The sequence below is a fragment of the Drosophila gunungcola genome, unplaced genomic scaffold, assembly GCF_025200985.1.
Source record: "Drosophila gunungcola strain Sukarami unplaced genomic scaffold, Dgunungcola_SK_2 000028F, whole genome shotgun sequence".
Taxonomy (NCBI): Eukaryota; Metazoa; Arthropoda; class Insecta; order Diptera; family Drosophilidae; genus Drosophila; species Drosophila gunungcola.
The window spans coordinates 712,382-734,558 of NW_026453206.1; the positions used below are offsets into that span (position 1 = coordinate 712,382).

General features: G+C 42.3%; 1 protein-coding gene across 2 annotated transcripts in view; it reads left to right on the plus strand.

Moving 5' to 3' along the window:
• Window positions 1–22,177, plus strand: part of LOC128263928 (G protein-coupled receptor kinase 1) — a 453,272-nt gene that overhangs the window by 103,911 nt on the left and 327,184 nt on the right. Inside the window, exons 2-5 of one of the 2 annotated variants that reach the window (XM_052999201.1) lie at window positions 4,717–4,793; window positions 4,841–4,914; window positions 4,969–5,070; window positions 5,128–5,202. In XM_052999201.1, the coding sequence (XP_052855161.1) occupies window positions 4,717–4,793; window positions 4,841–4,914; window positions 4,969–5,070; window positions 5,128–5,202 (328 nt within the window). Of the gene's footprint in view, window positions 1–4,716; window positions 4,794–4,840; window positions 4,915–4,968; window positions 5,071–5,127; window positions 5,203–22,177 lie in introns of those variants that run through there. The other variant, XM_052999203.1, reaches the window with a different exon arrangement.

Sequence of the window (22,177 nt, forward strand, 5' to 3'; positions counted from 1 at the left end):
CGAAGGAAGATCATGGTCTCCATAGAGTGCGAAAGTCGTGGAACTTAATTTGTTCAGTTTTAATTAAATAAACTCTTGTAAACTTTACCCGGAATAAATAAATAATAACTAATTTGTAATACCCTAAATGTATTTGCCAAAAACTACCATTAAATAAATAAATTTGTTTAATTTATATGTTTACTATTTTATATTTGTGTATATTTCATATAGTTTCGTCCAGTAAATCAATAGCTGATTTAAGTAGCTTGGAAGTTTTCTTTGACCAGCAATAAAAGGATCAGAACTTAAAAGCAATCTGTTCTGTAAATCAGTAATCAACAGGACCCTTGACCGACCACTGTGCAGTGGTTTGACAACCTAACACCTGGGAAAAAGAAAGTGTTTTGACGGGCGACTGGGCTTCGAGCTGCAGTTATTTGTTAGCTTAGGCGAGTTTTTAACTCTCATTTATGTTACCTATTTTTATAGACGATAAAATGTTATAAATTCGATTATTTAATAGCCGGATTCCATTGCCACATTAGTGGACTTTTTAAATGTGCCTGATTCCATTGGCGCATTAGCATTAAGCTAATGCTACTTCGGCATGTGAGTGGCACGAATATGAGCGAACTTACGTATATATTTAATGCTCAGCAGGACATCCATAATGCGACCGAGGCATTTGTCAACTTGGTGGACAAGAAAAAAGAGCGATGATGTTGTTTGACGGGTTTGCAAAGGAGACCACCACAGTTTATAAAAAAGAGAAAGGATCCCCGTATATGTGGGAGTTCTTTGCTGCCAGAGATCCAGCAGTAATGAATTGTGGTACTGCGACCGCAATTTGCTGCGTGTGCTCTTGTTTTCAGTCATTTTCATGCAAAATAGATTTTATATTCGAAAGAAATCATCCTTGCATATAAAAACGAGCTGTTGTAGTGCTAGCACTAACGAAATATGGTTAAAAATAAGTATTTACCGGAATTTTTTCTAAAAATGTTCGGGGTGAATTATTTTTTACTGCACTTCTTTTAAATGCTGCATTTTGCCTTATGGGAATCCCAGTGTAGATAAATGCATTTTAATGCGCTAATGGAATCCGGCTATAAGTCAATTTGGTTTTTTTTTGTACCAATTCAGCACAATTTGCCTGATGAAAATAAATAGGTTGCGGCCTTAGTGACTTGGACTTAGGTGATTGAGCAGTAACATCATCTTTGGTTGGGTTTCTTAGAATCGAGAATCTGTTTTTGTTTTGGCACAGTGGTTTAAATAGTTTTGTTTAAAGTGGATGCGTTTGTTTTCCTCTTTGATTGTGGGCTTTTTTTAGTCTAATTTATTTCAAAGTTTTTGTTCTGTTCTATCTTTCATACTAATATTTATAAACTATTTGGTAATTATCATAAGCAAAACGAGCACACGTACTAATGCCTACCCTAGGCGACTTTTCGTTACGTTATTAATTTAACTATACCCATAATCACGCAGCGGAGCGATATGAAAATACGGGTGATGTCGTTGACAGTGGTAGTGATTGAAAGGATAATATAAAACACAAAAGGCAAAACACTGAAAAAACCTATCTTTTTATTTGACATTGTTATTGTTTTAAATGTGTAATACCTGTTATATATTTTCTTAACCTAAGCAGTCTGATGGCCGTATTATTTTCCCATCGCGCCAAAAAATTTTCCAACAACGTCTTGGTTAAGTCGACATGTTAATTATGAAATCCATCTTGTAGTTTTTGGACAGATAGGCAAGTAGATCATCAAGAGCATGCATTGTTGTCCAAATCTTCTTTCTGGAAGGGCAGCCTACGAGCTTTGCCAACTATATTTGTACGCATAATTTCAGTAATTTTAGTAAAAACACCTCGTTTTCAAATGGCTGTGTCTTTTCAATGGAGTTTAATGCTGACAATTTGAAGTTGAAAACGTCGATCCAATCATTGAAATGCGCTTCGCATGAATTCTCTACATCACGCCCCAACGCAAAGCATCGCCTAATGGAACTCGCTGTTGTGTTGGAAAACAATTGAGTGACCAATTTGACCTCTTGCTTATCGAGCGAGTCTGCATTGATGTGATTTTCGGTTACCTTCAATAAAATCGACACATCAGACTTAGCGCAGTGGCCTAATGTTTGTTGGACTGTTGTATTGGTCAATTTTTTACCATTGACGTCTAATCCGGAGTCGACATAATGGTTTCGGACCAGCTTTATTAAATGTGGTATATCCGAAAAAACATATATGTTTAGTTAAACCATGGTTTTGCTAAAAAAACAAATTATTTTCATGTCGACTTATATTAAATGTTAACCTAATCAGAAACAATTGCTACTACGGGAAAGCCTCTTTTGTAAAGTTTTGTTTTATGATATCGTTTAGAGTACCAAAATCAATCAGAATACTGGCTGGCTCCAAGATTTTTTCAACCAACGAACAATGGCCAATTGGACATAATTAATCATCCACATCCACTAAGCTATCATATCCAAAACCAGCAGTTATCGTAATCTTATCGAATGACAAAACGTATAGCTTATCCACTATGTGTGCAATTATTGCAATCTATAGTTCTAAATAACTGGTTAAAGGCTGTAAAAAGACAAAATGCAGCAGAAATATCTGTAGAATTAAATGTGGCTCGCTTTTCTCCACTTTTTAATATTTTTATTTCATTCTCTGTGATAATTTTTCCTAGAGAAATTTTCAACTCCCTTAATTCTGCTGGCGTAAGGAATGATTTTCCTTATCCATCTCACGAAAACATTCTCAACGGGTAATGTTAACCCTATTATTTAGTCTCTGTTATAAAAATACTCTATTGTTTGTATAAGCTAACAATACAACGGTTAACTGCAAGGGAAGTTGGGCAGTGCACGTCGGTAAACAGCAGACAAAGACTTACCCACGGTCGTGCTCTGTGCGAGCTAGGGTAAAGATTAAATTCTCTCACTATGTAAAATCAGTTCTCAGCTAAACGCCAAACAAATCGAGCGATATTTGTTCTTCATTCACTGCGAGTGTCAGAGCCGAAGCTACGACCCAGCAATCATCTTGTTCGAGTAACTCGAGGGAGGTCAGAAGCGCAATTGTCACCGATCGTGGCCACCACCTGGTCTAGATCGGCACTCTACAGCAAACGAGGCGATCACAAGGTGACTTGCTGTGTGACTTTAAAAAGTCTGACCTCTTTTTGGTGTTGACTTTCACTGAAAATCTCCAAAGATTTTGGTTATTTTGTAAACTTTACGCCATACACGTGACATACCCGAATGTTTCGACAGCCGACGAGACTATCATCAGTTTTTGCATCGTGACTGAGCCCGGCCGGTTTTGGAATTCAGGCCCATCTCAGCGAATTTCTCCCAGAAGTCACTTTCCGTCTTTCGATCCGGAAACGACACGGAGTAGCGGCAGGTCGAAAACTAACGATGCCCTCCACTCCCGAATCCCACTTAACCAAAGTAGATCGCTCCTCCCGCCGATCCAAAACACTTCGTCTCCGACGAACCTACGGACGAATCACGGATCGTAAGAGCGTGGCCTTTCAGCAGCCAAAGTCGAGGGGAAATCACCGAGCGACTGCACACCGAGAGACTTCGAAGCATCGAGCAGGCGAGAACGGCTTTTATATACAAATTACCTTCTGTTGAACTTAGTTATTATATAAACCTAAATATAATCACATTCCGAAGCGGTAGTGCTGTAATTGGGGAAGGGGAGATAATCAGATCTAAAAGAAACCAAATCAAACAGAAATTTATATCGCCTCCCAAAACAGGGTCGTTACAAATGGTTTTAAAGAACTAGTATAATGCTTTTTGCAGTGATGCTATTTAAAAAATTTAATATAACAAAAAACTAAAAATTGTTTTTTTTAGTTAAAGCTTGTGGTCGCACAAATATGATTCTATACATCGCAACAGGAACACTCTGACACTCGGTGGCTTTTCATTTGATGGCTGCGATCGACCACAGAAACTATTATTAATTTAAGGAAAGCTTATATTAAAACATATGAAGTTAAAAACAGTTTTATAGTTTTCCCCCTCTGCAGAAGACACGCCATTAACTGCTCTGCAGAAGACACGCCATTAACTGCTCTTCAGAACCCCCATGTATCTCAAGGTTCGCGACATGGTCCTCTAATGCCTTCATTTTCCGGAGATTCTAAACAAGTCTAGGAACTTCGTCAAGGTTCAGAGATAGAGCATAGGACGGAGCCTTGTGTTAGAAAATTTTGAACCTTGCGGTTCCATGTTTAAGAAAATATATATTTAAGTTTTAAGTAAGATTTGCTAACTATCACCTACTCCATTGCCAACGAACTGCCTTATCGCCGGTTGCGTAACTGCTTTGGCAACTTTTAATGTCGTTGACTCTGTTTTCGCACGAATTCTCTCCGAGTTCAGTTGCACGCAAAACCGGTAATGTAAAAAATTTTTTAAAATATATTATATACGGTGTTATTGTTATTGGTCGTCGGTGCTGACACCACCATGTGTTGCTGGCCAACTTTTTATATCAGCAGAAAAAAATGTCATTGTGAACCATATTCATGTTTTTTTTTCTATTACTAAGCAAATTTTTTGTTCAATTTTGTTCATTGTTTTGCAATCCCTAATGCTTAGGAACTTTACAAAAATTTTACTAGGTAATTTTATATTGTTAGTAAAGTTGGAAATTTTAACCTAATAAATTGGTAAATTTTTTTATTTCAGTGTCAGAAGTGTTATGTACAAATATTTGGAAAAGGAAACCGATCTTAATTTTCATAAAATTTTTAATGAAGTTTTGGGTATGTATTTCGCCACATTAAGTATTTTATTAAAGAATTCTTTTTAGGTTATTTGCTCTTCAAAGACTTTTGTGAGAACGATTCGGATGAACCCATACAGCAACTAAAGTTTTATGAACAGGTACAATATTTTTTTTTAATTGTATTATTTGTATTTTATTTTATTTCGTTCTAGATAAAAACATTTGAAAAAACAGAATGTTACGATGAGAGAAAAAAATTGGCAAGAGAAGTTTATGATAACTTTATAATGGAGGAAATGCTGTCACACACCTATGCAAGTACTCTGAAGTTAAAATAAAAACGTTTTTAATACCCATAAATTTAATTATAGGACTATTCTAAAGATGCTGTTGCGAGTGTTCAGAAATACCTATTAAAAAATGAAGTTCCCGTTGATTTATTTGAAGTAAGCCCTTACACTCTTATATGTGTTCTATCTTTATTAACACTTGTTTACAAAATGCAATCGACAATTTACCTGATTTTCCTGGACGGTTTGATTCCATTAACCTGAAACAATTTTTATAGCATTTTCCTCACAAAAGCACTTGTCTGTAGCTTAACTAGTTTACAAGTTATAGCCGTGCAAAGTTTAGCTGTTTCTAAAGATTTTTCGCTACATAAGCTAGTTTTTTAAAAAGTCGAAGAACAAACTTTTTTGTAACGACCTGCCTAACACAAAAAAAATTATTCCAGAATTCTAAAACAAGTCCTTAAAATTTGTTGAAACTGAGAAACGATGTAGAACATTTTTGTAATTTTTAAATATACCAAAAAAAAATATTTATTGAATAACTTATGAACGGAGCATCGGATCCAAGCAAATTTTGAATAAAATTTAAACTGTGTTCAAAAAGTGTATTATTTTACCAAATATTATACCAGGAACTCATCTAAAAAAAATTGTTAGTATGTCACTTTCACCGCCCTTTCTCCACAACCAATCAATTTTCCTAAAGTCTTGGTATGCAATTCTTTTTCATTTAGCGATACCTTTTAGTTGGGGTATTGCTCGTCACATTACATCAGATTTTCAATTCTGCGGCTATATAATATTAGTCTCCTATGCACACGCTCTTGGTGCGCATCGCCACTACAAGTACTGTCGTTCATAGTGATATTTCAAAAGCTAAGCCCATTTTCCAATTTATTATTCAAGCTTGATAAAATTTTAATAAAATTGAAACCGTAATTTTAAAATAATAAACCATCTCGAAACATGTTAAAACAAGTAAATTAAAAAACAGTGATGTTATATTTTATTTTATTATTTGTCCTATTGCTTCTAATGCAACTAGATTTAATCAAAATTAAATTAAAATTTTGTTAAGTTTAAATTTTGAAATGTCAAACGATCACTGTACATCGAAATGTGTTCATATATAGTCGCCCGATCTTAATAAAGTTAAAACCGTAATTCTTAAATAATAAACCATTACTATATTTCGAAGAGTATTAAAATTAATTAAAGTGGAAGCTATATTTTTGTTTTCCTAATTTCTTTGGTTCCTATTGCAGCTAATAGGAACCAGCTGCCTGATCCGGTCGGTTCCGACGTGTTCTTTACTTGCAGAAAAAGGGCTTTGGGGAAAGTTTGCGTAGAAGCGGACAAATGGGCATGGATCTATCGATAGTGATGCCGATGAAAAATATACATACTTTGTAGGGCGGAAAAGTCTTATTTATTGTGTTTCAAGCTTTTGATTGAAATTATAATACCCTCTTAGCTGATCCAACCACGTCCAAATAAAGTATCTGAGTTCAGAAGTAGGAATATTGATTTTTTTTTTTAATTTCTTCTTTTTTGGAATCGCTATCTCCGTTGCCTGAAAAATTGTCCTTAAAATTGTGATCTAGATTTTGATTTACAGTTAATTCTTCTAAAACCACTCGATCTTTTTATGGTAAAATTAATTTTTTAGGTTAAGCGAGAATTTTGTCTTGCATGTAATTGCCTATCGCGCTTTTTAAGTTTACTTCTCGCTTGAGTGAGTGCAAGTGGGATGAATGTTAAGAACGCTGTAATATAGAATTATCATATCGAAATCTTCGATTAATGTATTAATGTATTAAAAGAAAAAAACATGTCGCATGTTGCTAAAATGAATACAAAATTGCGTACACATCAAAATTAGCAATTAATAATCTTGGCTGTTGTATTTACCACCAGCCTGCATTGAAAATATTAATTCTAGTTATAAAAGCAATCATCGCGCGATTTTAATAAAAATATATTTTCGGGTGTGTCTTAACCCAAAAGGATTTACAAATTTTTTCAGAAAGTCAAACTAAATAATACGAATCTTCTTACATTCAAAACTAGCCTATATCGGAAAAAAAAAATCAGAATTTGGCGATTTATTTTATATTTTCTGAGTGAAAATTCAATAGTTATTCAATTTTTTCTATACGCTAATTGCGTACAGTTAAAGAGTACCCAGGGTTTGTTTTTTTAATTTTTAATATTTATCCCGACTCATTGTGATATAAAAACAAAAATGAAATTGATTTATTTAAAATATTAGTTTATTGTAACTCTGTTGTAGGGAATCCTTTTTCTATTTTTTTTTGTTTTTTTTTACATATGCATTTTATTTATTGAATCTTCTCTGAATTGAGACTAACAATAAGTATATAAAATCTTAAATTAAAAAGCTATATCTGACAGTCAAGTTGACTTACGCGGGATGTAGAGGCTCTAATAACTATTGCTGAGCTGAGAGGTCATTTCGTTGCAATCGGGTCCGGTTGGAAACCCTGGCTAGGCCCCTGGCGAGCTGGTTTTAATGAGAAGTTAGCTTAATGTGGTAGGACGCCTTTTGTTTTGAAATTTCATCTTTTACGGGTAGAATGCCAAGATCTCTGTGGATGTTGTCTTTCCGAACACACCAAGGTGCCCCAGTGATAGTTCTCAGGATTTTTGATTGTGCTCGCTGGATAATTTCGATGTTACTGCTGCTCGCGTTCCCCCACAATTGGAAGCCGTAAGTCCAGACTGGCTTAAGCGTTGAATTGTAGAGCAGAACCTTGAAGTCCAGGCAGATGGGGAGCGAGCGTTTATGAACCAATGGAGGTTATTGGATTATAGTTTTAGGTGAATTTTCTTAGCTTCGATATGTCTCCGCCATGTAAGTCTTCTGTCAAGGTGGACGCCAAGGTACGTTACATCGTCAGCTTGTGGAAGTGGCGTGTTATTCAGAGTTAGCGGGGGACACGTTTGTCTGTTAAGAGTAAACGTTATGTGTTTACACTTTTGCGCATTTATTTTTATACGCATTTATTTAGATGATCAGCTAGTTGTGCTGTTGCCTGAATTGGGCATTTGGACCGTCGCGGTATCGTCTGCGAGTGTAGAAGTAGTTAGCCGCTCGTTCGTGGGAATATCTGCGGTGTAAAGGAGAAATAGAGTTGGACCAAGGGCGCTACCTTGAGGAACTCCAGCCTCTATCGTGTAATCGTCGGATATTGTAGTGTTGCATCTCACGGCGAAGGCTCTGTTGTAAAGGTACGATTCAAGTATCCTGTGTTTTCCGGTAGTAACGTTCATATTTTATGCATAAAGCCATCGAGCCAGACTCGGTCGAAAGCCTACGCAACGTCAAGGAATACCGCACTGCAGTATTCCCGAGACTCGAATGCAGTTCGTATTTCTGTTGTTAATCTGTTAACTTGCTCTATTGTTCCATGGCTTTCTCGAAAGCCAAATTGATGCGCCGGAACAATGTTGTGCTCTTTCAGATATGGGATTATGCGTGTCAAAAGGCATTTTTCGAGCAGTTTTGACAGACACGAGAGTAAACTTATCGGTCTATATGAGGCTGGTATTGTGTGATGTTTTCCTGGCTTTGGGATCATTATGATTACCGACTTTTTCCATTTTTTTGGGAAGTAGCCAAGTCGTGTAATCCCGTTAAATAGTTTACAAATTACCTCAACTGCACAGTTTGGGAGTTCAATTAGCATCTTAGGAGTTATTAGATCACCGCCTGGGGCCTTTTTTGTTTTTAATTGCTCGCTGATGACTTTTGCAACTTCGTTTGTTTGGAACAGAATTGGCGCCGTCTCAGTTCCACCTCGAATTGACGGCGACGGTAGTGTGAATGAATTATTTGCAGGGTTTGGCTGAAAAACATTTCGAAGGTGTAAAGCAAATGTAAAGGCTCTGTCTTTGTCGCTTCTGGCCCAGCTGCCTGAAGAGTCTCTTACGGAAATTACTGTTTCGGCCTGCGCACTTAGATTTGGGTGGGCCCTCCACAGGGGATGCTTGGTGCAGGTGGGTGAAAGTTTCTCAATGTACTGGCGATGTGCTTTTTCTTCTTCGCGCCTTAGAGCCCTGGTAAGTCTGCGACCAGCTTCCTTCAGACTATGTTTTGAGGATGGCGATCTGCTGGTTTGCTAAGCACGCCTCCAAAATAAGCTGTTCGATTTCAAGGTTAGTTTTGTGTTGGTGTGTGTGCCCATCCCTCCCTTGCGGTGTAGAGACTTTTTTCCATTTAATCCAAAAATCTCTTTAATTTTCTGAATTAATTTTCACCTATCTAAATTGCCTTTTTTTATACCATTTTAGAGGGTATATAATTTCAGTCAGAAGTTGGCAACCCTATAAAGTATATGTATTCTTTATCAGTATCACTAGCAGAGTCGATCTAGCCATGTCCGTCTATTTGTTTCTACGCAAACTAGTCTCTCAGTTTTAAAGCTATCTGCAATAAAGTTTCACAAAAGTTGTCTTCATATTGCAATCGGAACGAGCCGGATCGGGCGACTATATAATATAGCTCAAAATTGTAAGGATGCCCTCTGGCCGGGGTACAGATCTCAGTCAGATCCAGGAGTCCTTTACAAGAAATTTGTAAATCACCGAAACACCGGACTAGAGAGTATCATTCAACGAGTGAATGAGTCGTTTGGGGAGTCACACCAAAGGTTCTCATAGATGCCGGGAGAGAGAGAGTAATGTCAGAGTCGGTCGCGCCGTATCTTGCTCCTGGGCTAAAAATTCCACGGGCTGGACCTTGGGGCGAGGCCAAGCCAGACGAACGGTTTCGCGAGTATGGGGACGCCGGGTAGTCCCGCTGATCACTTCCGCGATTGGGACACGTAAGTCGCTTTCCGCGTGTCGCAGGCCAAAAATTCACCGGGCTAGAGCTTCGGACGAGGCCAAGCCGGGATACTATTTCGCGAGAGTAGGACCGGGGGGGTTGTGTCGCGCGCAAGTCGTTCTCGACGTATCGGATGCCAAAAATCCACCGGGCTGGACCTTCGGGCGAGGCCAAGCCGGATAGGATTTGTCAGACACGAAGGGGGATTGGAGGAGAAAGGATGGCGGTACGATCGACCAGTCGGGAATGATGTCCGCGCGCAGGTCGCATGCACTACGAAGAGAAAAGCTATTATACTAGACCAGACGGGCCGGGTGTCCACGTGCCGGTCGCATGCGCTACGAGGAGGAAAGCTAGGGTACTAGACCAGACGGGCCGGGTGTCCACGTGCCGGTCGCATGCGCTACGAGGAGGAAAGCTAGGGTACTAGACCAGACGGGCCGGGTGTCCGCGTGCTGGTCGCATGCGCTACGAGGAGGGAAGCTAGGGTACTGGACCAGACGGGCCAGGTGTCCGCGTACCGGTCGCATGCGCTACGAGGAGGGGAATCTAAGGTACTAGACCGAACGGGCCGGGTGTCCACGTCGGGTCTCAAACGCTACGATGTGGGGAACCAAGATACTAGACCAGACGGGCCGGGTGTCCGCGTACAGGTCTCAAATACTACGGGGAGGGAGGTTAGGATAATAGACCAGACGGGACGGATGTCCACGTACAGGCCACATGCACTACGAAAAGGGAGGTTAGGATACTATGAATAAAAAGAATCACGATCATGGAATTCAATCATTTACTTCACTTTATTATTTTTCTAGGTTATTTTTTTATTTATCTACTATCTTCCTACGGGTCCGCTACACCGTCTTTGCTTAACGGATAGGAATTTTGTATACACTAACCTCAAAACACTCACTAGCCCACTTCTTCACTGACCGCGTGCCTTCGCGCGGTCGAGGCGTCACTCGGATTATCCGGCAAGCACGTTACGGGAGACACGTCCGCTCCGTTTTACTGTTCCGGCACGAGAGACCGCCTGCTCGATCGGTGTGTGACCACCTTCCCCACGCTCCCTTTTTCTCGTTTTCGGGATTTCTAGTATCTTCCTTAATTTCTAGTATTTTTCATTACCCACTAAAAATCTGCTGGCGTTGCCACTCGGGTTCGGAACTTAGCTTAACTACGGCTTAATATTCAGTTTCAACTTAAAATTTATTATTCATTATGTGTCACTTACACCTATAACTTACATACTACTAACTTAATATTTAATATTCACGATCAGTCGCTTATACCTATAACCTTACATATTACTATTCAAAAATTGTATCGTACACCTAAGTGTGTACGTTACACCCCCCCCTTTCTTCCCGTGGCGCGATAAAGAGGCGCCCGTCGCCCTTGATGGTGACGATGAAGCGGAGTCCGTCACCTCCTATGGCTATGCGGACTGTTTGAGCTGGGATATGTTGGCGATCCGTCGCCGTCGATCTCCGGGACGTTGCAGGCGTACCAAGTTCGGAGATGTGAATTTCGTAACGGTATAAGGGCCGTCATACTTGGGAGCAAGTTTGGCGGCGAATTCCTCGGCTGCTTTCGATAAGCGATGCTGCCGCAGCCAAACTTGACCGCCGAGCGTGGGTCTCCATTCTCGCCTTCGTAGGTTATAATGTCTCGCCTGGTCTTGAGACGCTCGCTGAAGATTCGCTCGTACGATGTCGAAGATTCCTTTGAGGTGAGACGCCTTGTCTTCAGGACCTGTATGCACGACCGCCGATCCGGGGGTCAGTTCATCATACAGCATCGCAGGCAAGCGTGGTTCCCGTCCTTGAGTTAGGAACGCGGGACTATACCCCGTCGAATCCGATACACTGCTATTGATCGCGAGGGATATCTCTGGCAGCATATTATCCCACGAACTCTGGTCGCCTTCCGACAGCTGGGATATCAGCGTCTTCACAGTGCGGTTGGTCCTTTCTGTGGGATTCTCTTGTGGACAATATGGAGCCGTGTACTGGACTTCTACGCCGAGCTTGGTGAAATAGTCTTTCAGGGCCCGGCTTGTGAATTGGGTTCCATTGTCGCACACGAACTTCCGGGGAATGCCCACTCGTGCAAGTATGCGTTCCCGAAACGCTTTCTGCACTTGAGCTGCGGTGGCTTTCCGGAGTGGTATCAGTTCTATCCATTTCGAAAATACGTCGTGAAACACCAGAACCATGGTATTTCCTTGTTTTGACCGGGGTAGCGGGCCTACAAAGTCCGCGCAGAGAATGTCGAAAGGTTCGCTGACGACCCGGGTTAGCATCTTACCTGCCGCTTTGGTTTGTTCCGTCTTAAACTTTTGACAAGATTCACAATGGCGTACAAGGCACTTCGCGTCGCGATACATACCGGGCCAGAAATACCTCTGGGTCAGACGCGTGATCGTTTTTCGGACTCCCAAGTGTCCTGCGGTCGGGGAATCGTGACATTCACGTAAGACGCGGCTCTACGGGAAGTTGGCACACAGAGCTTCCACGGGTAGTCCTCATCATCAGCTCGGTAACCCATGTTCCTGTAGAGCTGGTCGTTTTCGATCATGTAGTCAGCGAATTTCTCGGGTTCTTCCTGTATTTGGTCCTTCATCTTTTTGATCCAGTCGCAATGGTCCTCGAGTTCGACAGCACCCTGCAGTATCTCACAAGGCTGTCGAGAAAGTGCGTCGGCCACGACGTTCAATTTACCTCGTCGATAGCGTACGTCGAATTGGAATTGCTGCAATTCTAGCGCCCAACGCGCTATTCGGCCAGAAGGGCTCTCAATAGAATTTAGCCACTTGAGAGCTAGATGGTCAGTAACGACCTCGAATCGGTACCCTTCCAGGTAGCACCGCATCTTCCTGATTGCCCAGATTATGGCCAGACACTCTTTCTCCGTGGTAGTGTAATTTTGATCCGCGGGGGTTAATCGGCGGCTAGCGTATGCGATGACCTTCTCTTGACTTTCGGAGCCCTGTGATAAAACTACGCCCAAGCCGACGTCACTCGCGTCTGTTTGCAAAATGAACTTCTGGTCGAAATCCGGACAGCCTAGTACGGGAGCAGTAGTCAGGCATCTTTTAATTTCTTCCAAGGCGGCTTGCTGTTCTGGTCCCCAGGTCCACTTCCGTCCTTTCTTTAGTAGCGCGGTCATCGGTTGCATGATAGTCGCGAAGCTAGGGACAAATCGCCGATACCACGAGGCCATCCCGATCCATTGGCGGAGTTCCTTTAAGTTGGAGGGGGCCTTCAACCCGTTGATCGCAGACACCTTCTCGGGATCAGTCTGAATTCCGTCACTGCTGATGACGTGGCCGAGGTAAACGAGTTTCTGCTTGAAGAAGCAACACTTCTTTGGATTTATCCTTAAATTCGCAGCCCGCAATCTGCGGAAAACTTCCGAGAGATGAGTAAAGTGCTGGTCTTCTGTCGCGCTTATGATAATAATATCGTCTAGGTAAGCGAAGGCGACCGGTTCCATTTCCACGCCGATTACACTATCCAGAGCGCGTTGAAACGTGGCGCTGGCAGAATGCAACCCGAAGGGCATGACCTTCCATTGATACAATCCTCTCCCAGGGATCGTGAACGCTGTATATTGGTGACTATCCCTAGCCATGGGAATTTGCCAATAGCCGTGCTTCAAGTCCAACGTGGAGATATATCGGGCGTGGCGTAATTTCTCCAGAATGTGATTGATTCTCGGGACTGGGTAGGCGTCGGGCACTGAGTGTGCGTTTAACTGACGGTAATCTATACACATGCGCCAATCGCCAGTTTTCTTCTTGACCAATACGATGGGAGCGCTGTGCGGGCTTCTGGAGGGTTCAATGGCCCCGTCACGGAGCAGTTCGTCTACTTGGGCATCGATGACATGTTGCATCGCGGGGTTCCGGGGATAATATCTTTGTTTTACGGGCTTGTCGTCGCGCATGACGATGGTGTGCTCGACGACGTGAGACACCCCGTGCAGTTTCTCGAATAAGGCCAGTTCCCGATCGATGAAGCTTTGTTGCGCCGGACTCAATAATGTGCTCCGTCGCTGTTCGTCGTTTTCTACCGTCTCCGTCCTAATGGGCGCGCCGGCATTAATGTTCGGGGTTATAGTTCGCGTAGGAATAGGACTGGGTGTCTCTGCTTCTTCTGGCCTGGCAGTTCCCAAATGGGCACCAACCGCAACAGGGTGCACCGTTTTCTCCTGGTTGCCCCGCGCCTTTATAAGTACTGGCTGTAAGAAAGGGTCTCCAGCCGCTTGGGCTTCGTTTTGCAAGTCGAGGGTAGCTCGACCACATCGCACCTGAGCTCCCGCTACTTTGAGGAAGTCCATTCCAAGTATTACACGATCTAACATGGTGGGCATTACTAACGTGGGTAAGAGCACCGTAGTGCCGGCCAACGTAACCGAGGTTCGCCAGAGCTTTGTCACATCCAGACATGACCGATCGGCCAACGCTATTCTAGTGACAACATCCTGTAACTCGTCTGCACTCGCGGCCAGTCGAGTAAAACTTTCACTGACGAAACTCCTCGATGCCCCTGTATCAATGGTGGCGTCCACACGTTGTCTTCCGACTTCTATCGCTGCTGTGATGAGCCCGCCGTGTAATCTCAACGGAGGTTTTACTGGGGTCGGGTTGCTGCTCCGTTCGTCTCCGCCGCACCCGGGTTCCGGCGGAGGCGTTCTCCGTTTCCCGACACATTTCGACGGCAACATTCTATCGTTAAAACTCCTGGTCGCCCACAGTCCCAACAGAAATCCCGACGTGGATTCGGGCAGTTCCTTTGGAGATGTCCGTTCTCTCCACAGCGATTACAAGCCCGCCGTATGTCCAATCGAGAGGTTCCTTGACTGATCATCTGGTGGGTCACGTGTCCTGTCTGCGTTGAATTTCCCGGATTCCGGAATGGGTTCGGCGATCGGCGAAGTTGAGGTTCTTCTTGGTTCCTGTCCGTGGTTGCTTTTGACTCACGTCGAGTCGTCTCGAGTTGTTTTACACTCTCGTATTCTGTGGCCATATGTCGCGAATTCACTGCGTTTAATATACAGTCGGTATTCTGGAGCCATGTTTTCATATGCCCGGTACAATTCTTCCTCTTCTCGATAACCGGCTTGCTGCATCTTGGTTCTGAGCTCGATCAAGTAGGTCTTGAAAGGCTCTCCTCTCCGCTGCACGTGGGTCCGTATCTCATCTTCCAACCGCTCGAAATATCGAGGTGGTAGGAAGAAGTCGAGGAATTCCCTCCTGAAAGTTCCCCATGAGGCCGACTGTAGGTGGCTCGTGCGAAACCACCGTTCCGCCGGGCCCTCCAAGATCTCGGACATAACGCGGGGTACCTCCTCTGGATTTATCCTGTATGTCGTCATCTTTTCCTCGAGCGCGGCGATGAGAGTCAACGGATCCGAACTCCCATCGAACCGTAGATTCCATTTGTGCATCTTCTCGGGGAGCAGATGTTGAGTTGGAGCCGTGCTGCTCCGTGTGTCTTGTCCTTGTAGATTGGCGGGTAAGCGGGCGTCTACCGGTGGCATCCAGCTACCGTGCGTCGATCCTGGGTGGATCCCTCGATGGCGGGCTGGTGTCCCGATCGATGTGGCTCCGGTCGTCATGGGAATGGTGAGGGATTCTGCGAACTGTCCCGTCTCGCCGTTCCTGCCTGGAGGGTTCGGACTTGGGGCCCGGCTACTATATTGCTCCTGCAACTGAGCCAGTCGGTCCCACACACTTTGTGGGAACGACCCTGTGTTGACGAGGTTGGCGAATACCTTCCTGGTCTCCTCGACGGTTCCGTCGGCTTTAAAACCAAACTCCAGGGCGAGAGCGCTGAGTTCGTCTTTTCGGCGAGCGTATATCCAGCGGACTCCTATACCTGGATTCTTAACAAAATCGGCTTCTTCGTACTCACCGTCAGATTCCTTAGGGTTACTCATCGTTGGTTATCCTCTTCGATTTAGTTCGGTGTGAACTTCCTTCTCAAGTCTTCTAGATCCTTCCGGAGATCGGTTCGGGTGACTCTACCCTTCTTTTTCTTCAGTGGGTCTTTAAGCCACTTGGGTGATTCTCTAGCTAGTCTCGGTGTCCCTGCTCGGGCGCCACTTGTAAGGATGCTCTCTGGCCGGGGTACAGATCTCAGTCAGATCCAGGAGTCCTTTACAAGAAATTTGTAAATCACCGAAACACCGGACTAGAGAGTATCATTCAACGAGTGAATGAGTCGTTTGGGGAGTCACACCGAAGGTTCTCATAGATGCCGGGAGAGAGAGAGTAATGTCAGAGTCGGTCGCGCCGTATCTTGCTCCTGGGCTAAAAATTCCACGGGCTGGACCTTGGGGCGAGGCCAAGCCAGACGAACGGTTTTGCGAGTATGGGGACGCCGGGTAGTCCCGCTGATCACTTCCGCGATTGGGACACGTAAGTCGCTTTCCGCGTGTCGCAGGCCAAAAATTCACCGGGCTAGACCTTCGGACGAGGCCAAGCCGGGATACTATTTCGCGAGAGTAGGACCGGGGGGGTTGTGTCGCGCGCAAGTCGTTCTCGACGTATCGGATGCCAAAAATCCACCGGGCTGGACCTTCGGGCGAGGCCAAGCCGGATAGGATTTGTCAGACACGAAGGGGGATTGGAGGAGAAAGGATGACGGTACGATCGACCAGTCGGGAATGATGTCCGCGCGCAGGTCGCATGCACTACGAAGAGAAAAGCTATTATACTAGACCAGACGGGCCGGGTGTCCACGTGCCGGTCGCATGCGCTACGAGGAGGAAAGCTAGGGTACTAGACCAGACGGGCCGGGTGTCCACGTGCCGGTCGCATGCGCTACGAGGAGGAAAGCTAGGGTACTAGACCAGACGGGCCGGGTGTCCGCGTGCCGGTCGCATGCGCTACGAGGAGGGAAGCTAGGGTACTGGACCAGACGGGCCAGGTGTCCGCGTACCGGTCGCATGCGCTACGAGGAGGGGAATCTAAGGTACTAGACCGAACGGGCCGGGTGTCCACGTCGGGTCTCAAACGCTACGATGTGGGGAACCAAGATACTAGACCAGACGGGCCGGGTGTCCGCGTACAGGTGTCAAATACTACGGGGAGGGAGGTTAGGATAATAGACCAGACGGGACGGATGTCCACGTACAGGCCACATGCACTACGAGGAGGGAGGTTAGGATACTATGAATAAAAAGAATCACGATCATGGAATTCAATCATTTACTTCACTTTATTATTTTTCTAGGTTATTTTTTATTTATCTACTATCTTCCTACGAGTCCGCTACACCGTCTTTGCTTAACGGATAGGAATTTTGTATACACTAACCTCAAAACACTCACTAGCCCACTTCTTCACTGACCGCGTGCCTTCGCGCGGTCGATGCGTCACTCGGATTATTATTCACGATCAGTCGCTTATACCTATAACCTTACATATTACTATTCAAAAATTGTATCGTACACCTAAGTGTGTACGTTACAAAATAAATAAAAAAATATAATATCTTCGCTGTTTTTTATATTAGTTCTTCGATATAAGGCTAAAATTTCATTAAGATCGGCCAACTATACCATATAGCATATAAAAAAAATAAATGAAAAAAAAAATTTAGCTTTTCTTTTTATTAATTTTTAAAAAAATTCTTTTAAATCTACATGCCTGTTCCAGTTTTCACATCGGAACTGAATTTGATGACGTTTTTGGATTTCCCTTTAACATCGGAAAATTTCCCTTTTGGTCCCTTTTGTTCCCAAACTAAACCAGCTGACTGGTAGCTGTCCTCTTTTGACAAAGCCGTTTGATTTGCCTTTTTTTGCCGCCCCAGGGCTGATTAAATTTTGGCCCGCTGGTGTCTCTCAACTAATGGCGTTAATGGTATACTAGCTTAACGAATAAAATCGAAGGAACTGGCATAGGGGTCACAAATACAAATTTTCAAATGTTTTTATGCCGCTCTTTAGCCAGTGGTTAGTTCGGTGTTGTGAACTTTTCACAAGGTTCCAATGAAACTTGTTTCGCAAATGGTACATAAAATTATGTGGTAATAAGAACAAAAATACTTTTACATTTGAGTTAGATTAAACACCTATCTTACCATATTTGTACGACCACAAAAGGGAATGCTAAAAATAAGTCCCAAGAAAATACTTGTTTTTTTTTCGTACCATGACAGCCCTGGCAGCTTCCTCTTAAATTCGTTCGAAAACTGGAACAGGAGCGGCAGATTTGTAAAATTGATGAAGACAAGAATTGAATCGATCTTATATTTTTTTTTTATTATTTGTTCTATTGCTTCTGTTGCAACTAGATTTTATCAAAATTTAAATTAAATTTTATTAAGTTTAAATTTTGAAATATCAAACCATCACTATAAATCGAAGTGTGTTCATATAATTCTATATGATATAGTCGTCCGATCTTAATACAGTTAAAGCCGTAATTCTTAAATAGTATACCATTACTATATTTCGAAGAATATTGAAATTAATTAAAGTGGAAGCTATAATTTGTTTTCCCAATTTGTTTGGTGCCTATTGCAGCTAATAGGAACCAGCTGTATGATCCGGTTGGCTCCGACGTGTACTTTACTTGCAGAAAAGGGGCTTTGGGGAAAGTGTGCGTAGAAACGAACAAACGGGCATGGATAGATCGATAGTGATAACGATCAAAAATATATATACTTTGAAGGGCGGAAAAGTTTTCCTCATTGGGTTTCAAGCTTTTCACTGAAATTATAATATCATCTTAGCTGATCCAACCACGTTGGATTTGTTTTTATTTTAAATGTCTTTTTTTTTGGAATCGCTATCTCCGTTGCCTGAAAGATTGCCCTTAAAAATTTTGATCTACATTTTGATTTATAGGTATTTATTCTAAAATCACTCGATCTTTCTATGGTAAAATTAATTTTAAGTTTAAACGAGAATTTTGTCTGGCATGTGATTGCCTTTCGCGCTTTTTAAGTTTACTTCTCGCTTGAGTGAGTGCAAGTGTGATGAATGTTAAGAACGCTGTAATATAGAATTATCATATCGAAATCTTCGATTAATGTATTAATGTATTAAAAGAAAAAAACATGTCGCATGTTGCTAAAATGAATACAAAATTGCGTACACATCAAAATTAGCAATTAATAATCTTGGCTGTTGTATTTACCACCAGCCTGCATTGAAAATATTAATTCTAGTTATAAAAGCAATCATCGCGCGATTTTAATAAAAATATATTTTCGGGTGTGTCTTAACCCAAAAGGATTTACAAATTTTTTCAGAAAGTCAAACTAAATAATACGAATCTTCTTACATTCAAAACTAGCCTATATCGGAAAAAAAAAATCAGAATTTGGCGATTTATTTTATATTTTCTGAGTGAAAATTCAATAGTTATTCAATTTTTTCTATACGCTAATTGCGTACAGTTAAAGAGTACCCAGGGTTTGTTTTTTTAATTTTTAATATTTATCCCGACTCATTGTGATATAAAAACAAAAATGAAATTGATTTATTTAAAATATTAGTTTATTGTAACTCTGTTGTAGTGAATCCTTTTTCCATTTTTTTTTTTTTTTTTTTTACATATGCATTTTATTTATTGAATCTTCTCTGAATTGAGACTAACAATAAGTATATAAAATCTTAAATTAAAAAGCTATATCTGACAGTCAAGTTGACTTACGCGGGATGTAGAGGCTCTAATAACTATTGCTGAGCTGAAAGGTCATTTCGTTGCAATCGGGTCCGGTTGGAAACCCTGGCTAGGCCCCTGGCGAGCTGGTTTTAATGAGAAGTTAGCTTAATGTGGTAGGACGCCTTTTGTTTTGAAATTTCATCTTTTACGGGTAGAATGCCAAGATCTCTGTGGATGTTGTCTTTCCGAACACACCAAGGTGCCCCAGTGATAGTTCTCAGGATATTTGATTGTGCTCGCTGGATAATTTCGATGTTACTGCTGCTCGCGTTCCCCCACAATTGGAAGCCGTAAGTCCAGACTGGCTTAAGCGTTGAATTGTAGAGCAGAACCTTGAAGTCCAGGCAGATGGGGAGCGAGCGTTTATGAACCAATGGAGGTTATTGGATTATAGTTTTAGGTGAATGGCTTACATGGCTTCCGCCATGTAAGTCTTCTGTCAAGGTGGACGCCAAGGTACGTTACATCGTCAGCTTGTGGAAGTGGCGTGTTATTCAGAGTTAGCGGGGGACACGTTTGTCTGTTAAGAGTAAACGTTATGTGTTTACACTTTTGCGCATTTATTTTTATACGCATTTATTTAGATGATCAGCTAGTTGTGCTGTTGCCTGAATTGGGCATTTGGACCGTCGCGGTATCGTCTGCGAGTGTAGAAGTAGTTAGCCGCTCGTTCGTGGGAATATCTGCGGTGTAAAGGAGAAATAGAGTTGGACCAAGGGCGCTACCTTGAGGAACTCCAGCCTCTATCGTGTAATAGTGTAGTGTTGCATCTCACGGCGAAGGCTCTGTTGTAAAGGTACGATTCAAGTATCCTGTGAGTGTTTTCCGGTAGTAACGCTCTGATTTTATGCATAAGGCCATCGAGCCAGACTCGGTCGAAAGCCTGCGCAACGTCAAGGAATACCGCACTGCAGTATTCCCGAGACTCGAATGCAGTTCGTATTTCTGTTGTTAATCTGTTAACTTGCTCTATTGTTCCATGGCTTTTTTTTGAAAGCCAAATTGATGCGCCGGAATAATGTTGTGCTCTTTCAGATATGGGATTATGCGTGTCAAAAGGCATTTTTCGAGCAGTTTTGACAGACACGAGAGTAAACTTATCGGTTTATATGAGGCTGGTATTGTGTGATGTTTTCCTGGCTTTGTGATCATTATGATTACCGACTTTTTCCATTTTTTTGGGAAGTAGCCAAGTCGTGTAATCCCGTTAAATAGTTTACAAATTACCTCAACTGCACAGTTTGGGAGTTCAATTAGCATCTTAGGAGTTATTAGATCACCGCCTGGGGCCTTTTTTGTTTTTAATTGCTCGCTGATGACTTTTGCAACTTCGTTTGTTTGGAACAGAATTGGCGCCGTCTCAGTTCCACCTCGAATTGACGGCGACGGTAGTGTGAATGAATTATTTGCAGGGTTTGGCTGAAAAACATTTCGAAGGTGTAAAGCAAATGTACAGGCTCTGTCTTTGTCGGTTCTGGCCCAGCTGCCTGAAGAGTCTCTTACGGAAATTACTGTTTCGGCCGGCGCACTTAGATTTGGGTGGGCCCTCCACAGGGGATGCTTGGTGCTGCTGGGTGAAAGTTTCTCAATGTACTGGCGATGTGCTTTTTCTTCTTCGTGCCTTAGAGCCCTGGTAAGTCTGCGATTAGCTTCCTTCGGACTATGTTTTGAGGATGGCGATCTGCTGGTTTGCCAAGCACGCCTCCAAAATAAGCTGTTCGATTTCAAGGTTAGTTTTGTGTTGGTGTGTGTGCCCATCCCTCCCTTGCGGTGTAGAGACTTTTTTCCATTTAATCCAAAAATCTCTTTTAATTTTCTGAATTAATTTCCACCTATCTAAATTGCCTTTTTTTATACCATTTTAGAGGGTATATAATTTCAGTCAGAAGTTGGCAACCCTATAAAGTATATATATTCTTCATCAGTATCACTAGCAGAGTCGATCTAGCCATGTCCGTCGATTTGTTTAAAGCTATCTGCAATAAAGTTGCACAAAAGTTGTCTTCATATTGCAATCGGAACGCGCCGGATCGGGCGACTATATAATATAGCTCAAAATAAATAAAAAAATATAATATCTTCGCTGTTTTTTATATTAGTTCTTCGATACAGGGCTAAAATTTCATTAGGATCGGCCGACTATACCAAATATCATATAAAAAAATAAATGAAAAAAAAAATTTAGCTTTTCTTTTTATTGTTTTTTTAAAAAAATTCTTTTAAATCTACATGCCTGTTCCAGTTTTCACATCGGAACTGAATTTGATGACGTTTTTGGATTTCCCTTTAACATCGGAAAATTTCCCTTTTGGTCCCTTTTGTTCCCAAACTAAATCAGCTGACTGGTAGCTGTCCTCTTTTGACAAAGCCGTTTGATTTGCCTTTTTTTGCCGCCCCAGGGCTGATTAAATTTTGGCCCGCTGGTGTCTCTCAACTAATGGCGTTAATGGTATACTAGCTTGCTTAACTCATAAAATCGAAGGAACTGGCATAGGGGTCACAAATACAAATTTTCAAATGTTTTTATGCCGCTCTTTAGCCAGTGGTTAGTTCGGTGTTGTGAACTTTTCACAAGGTTCCAATGAAACTTG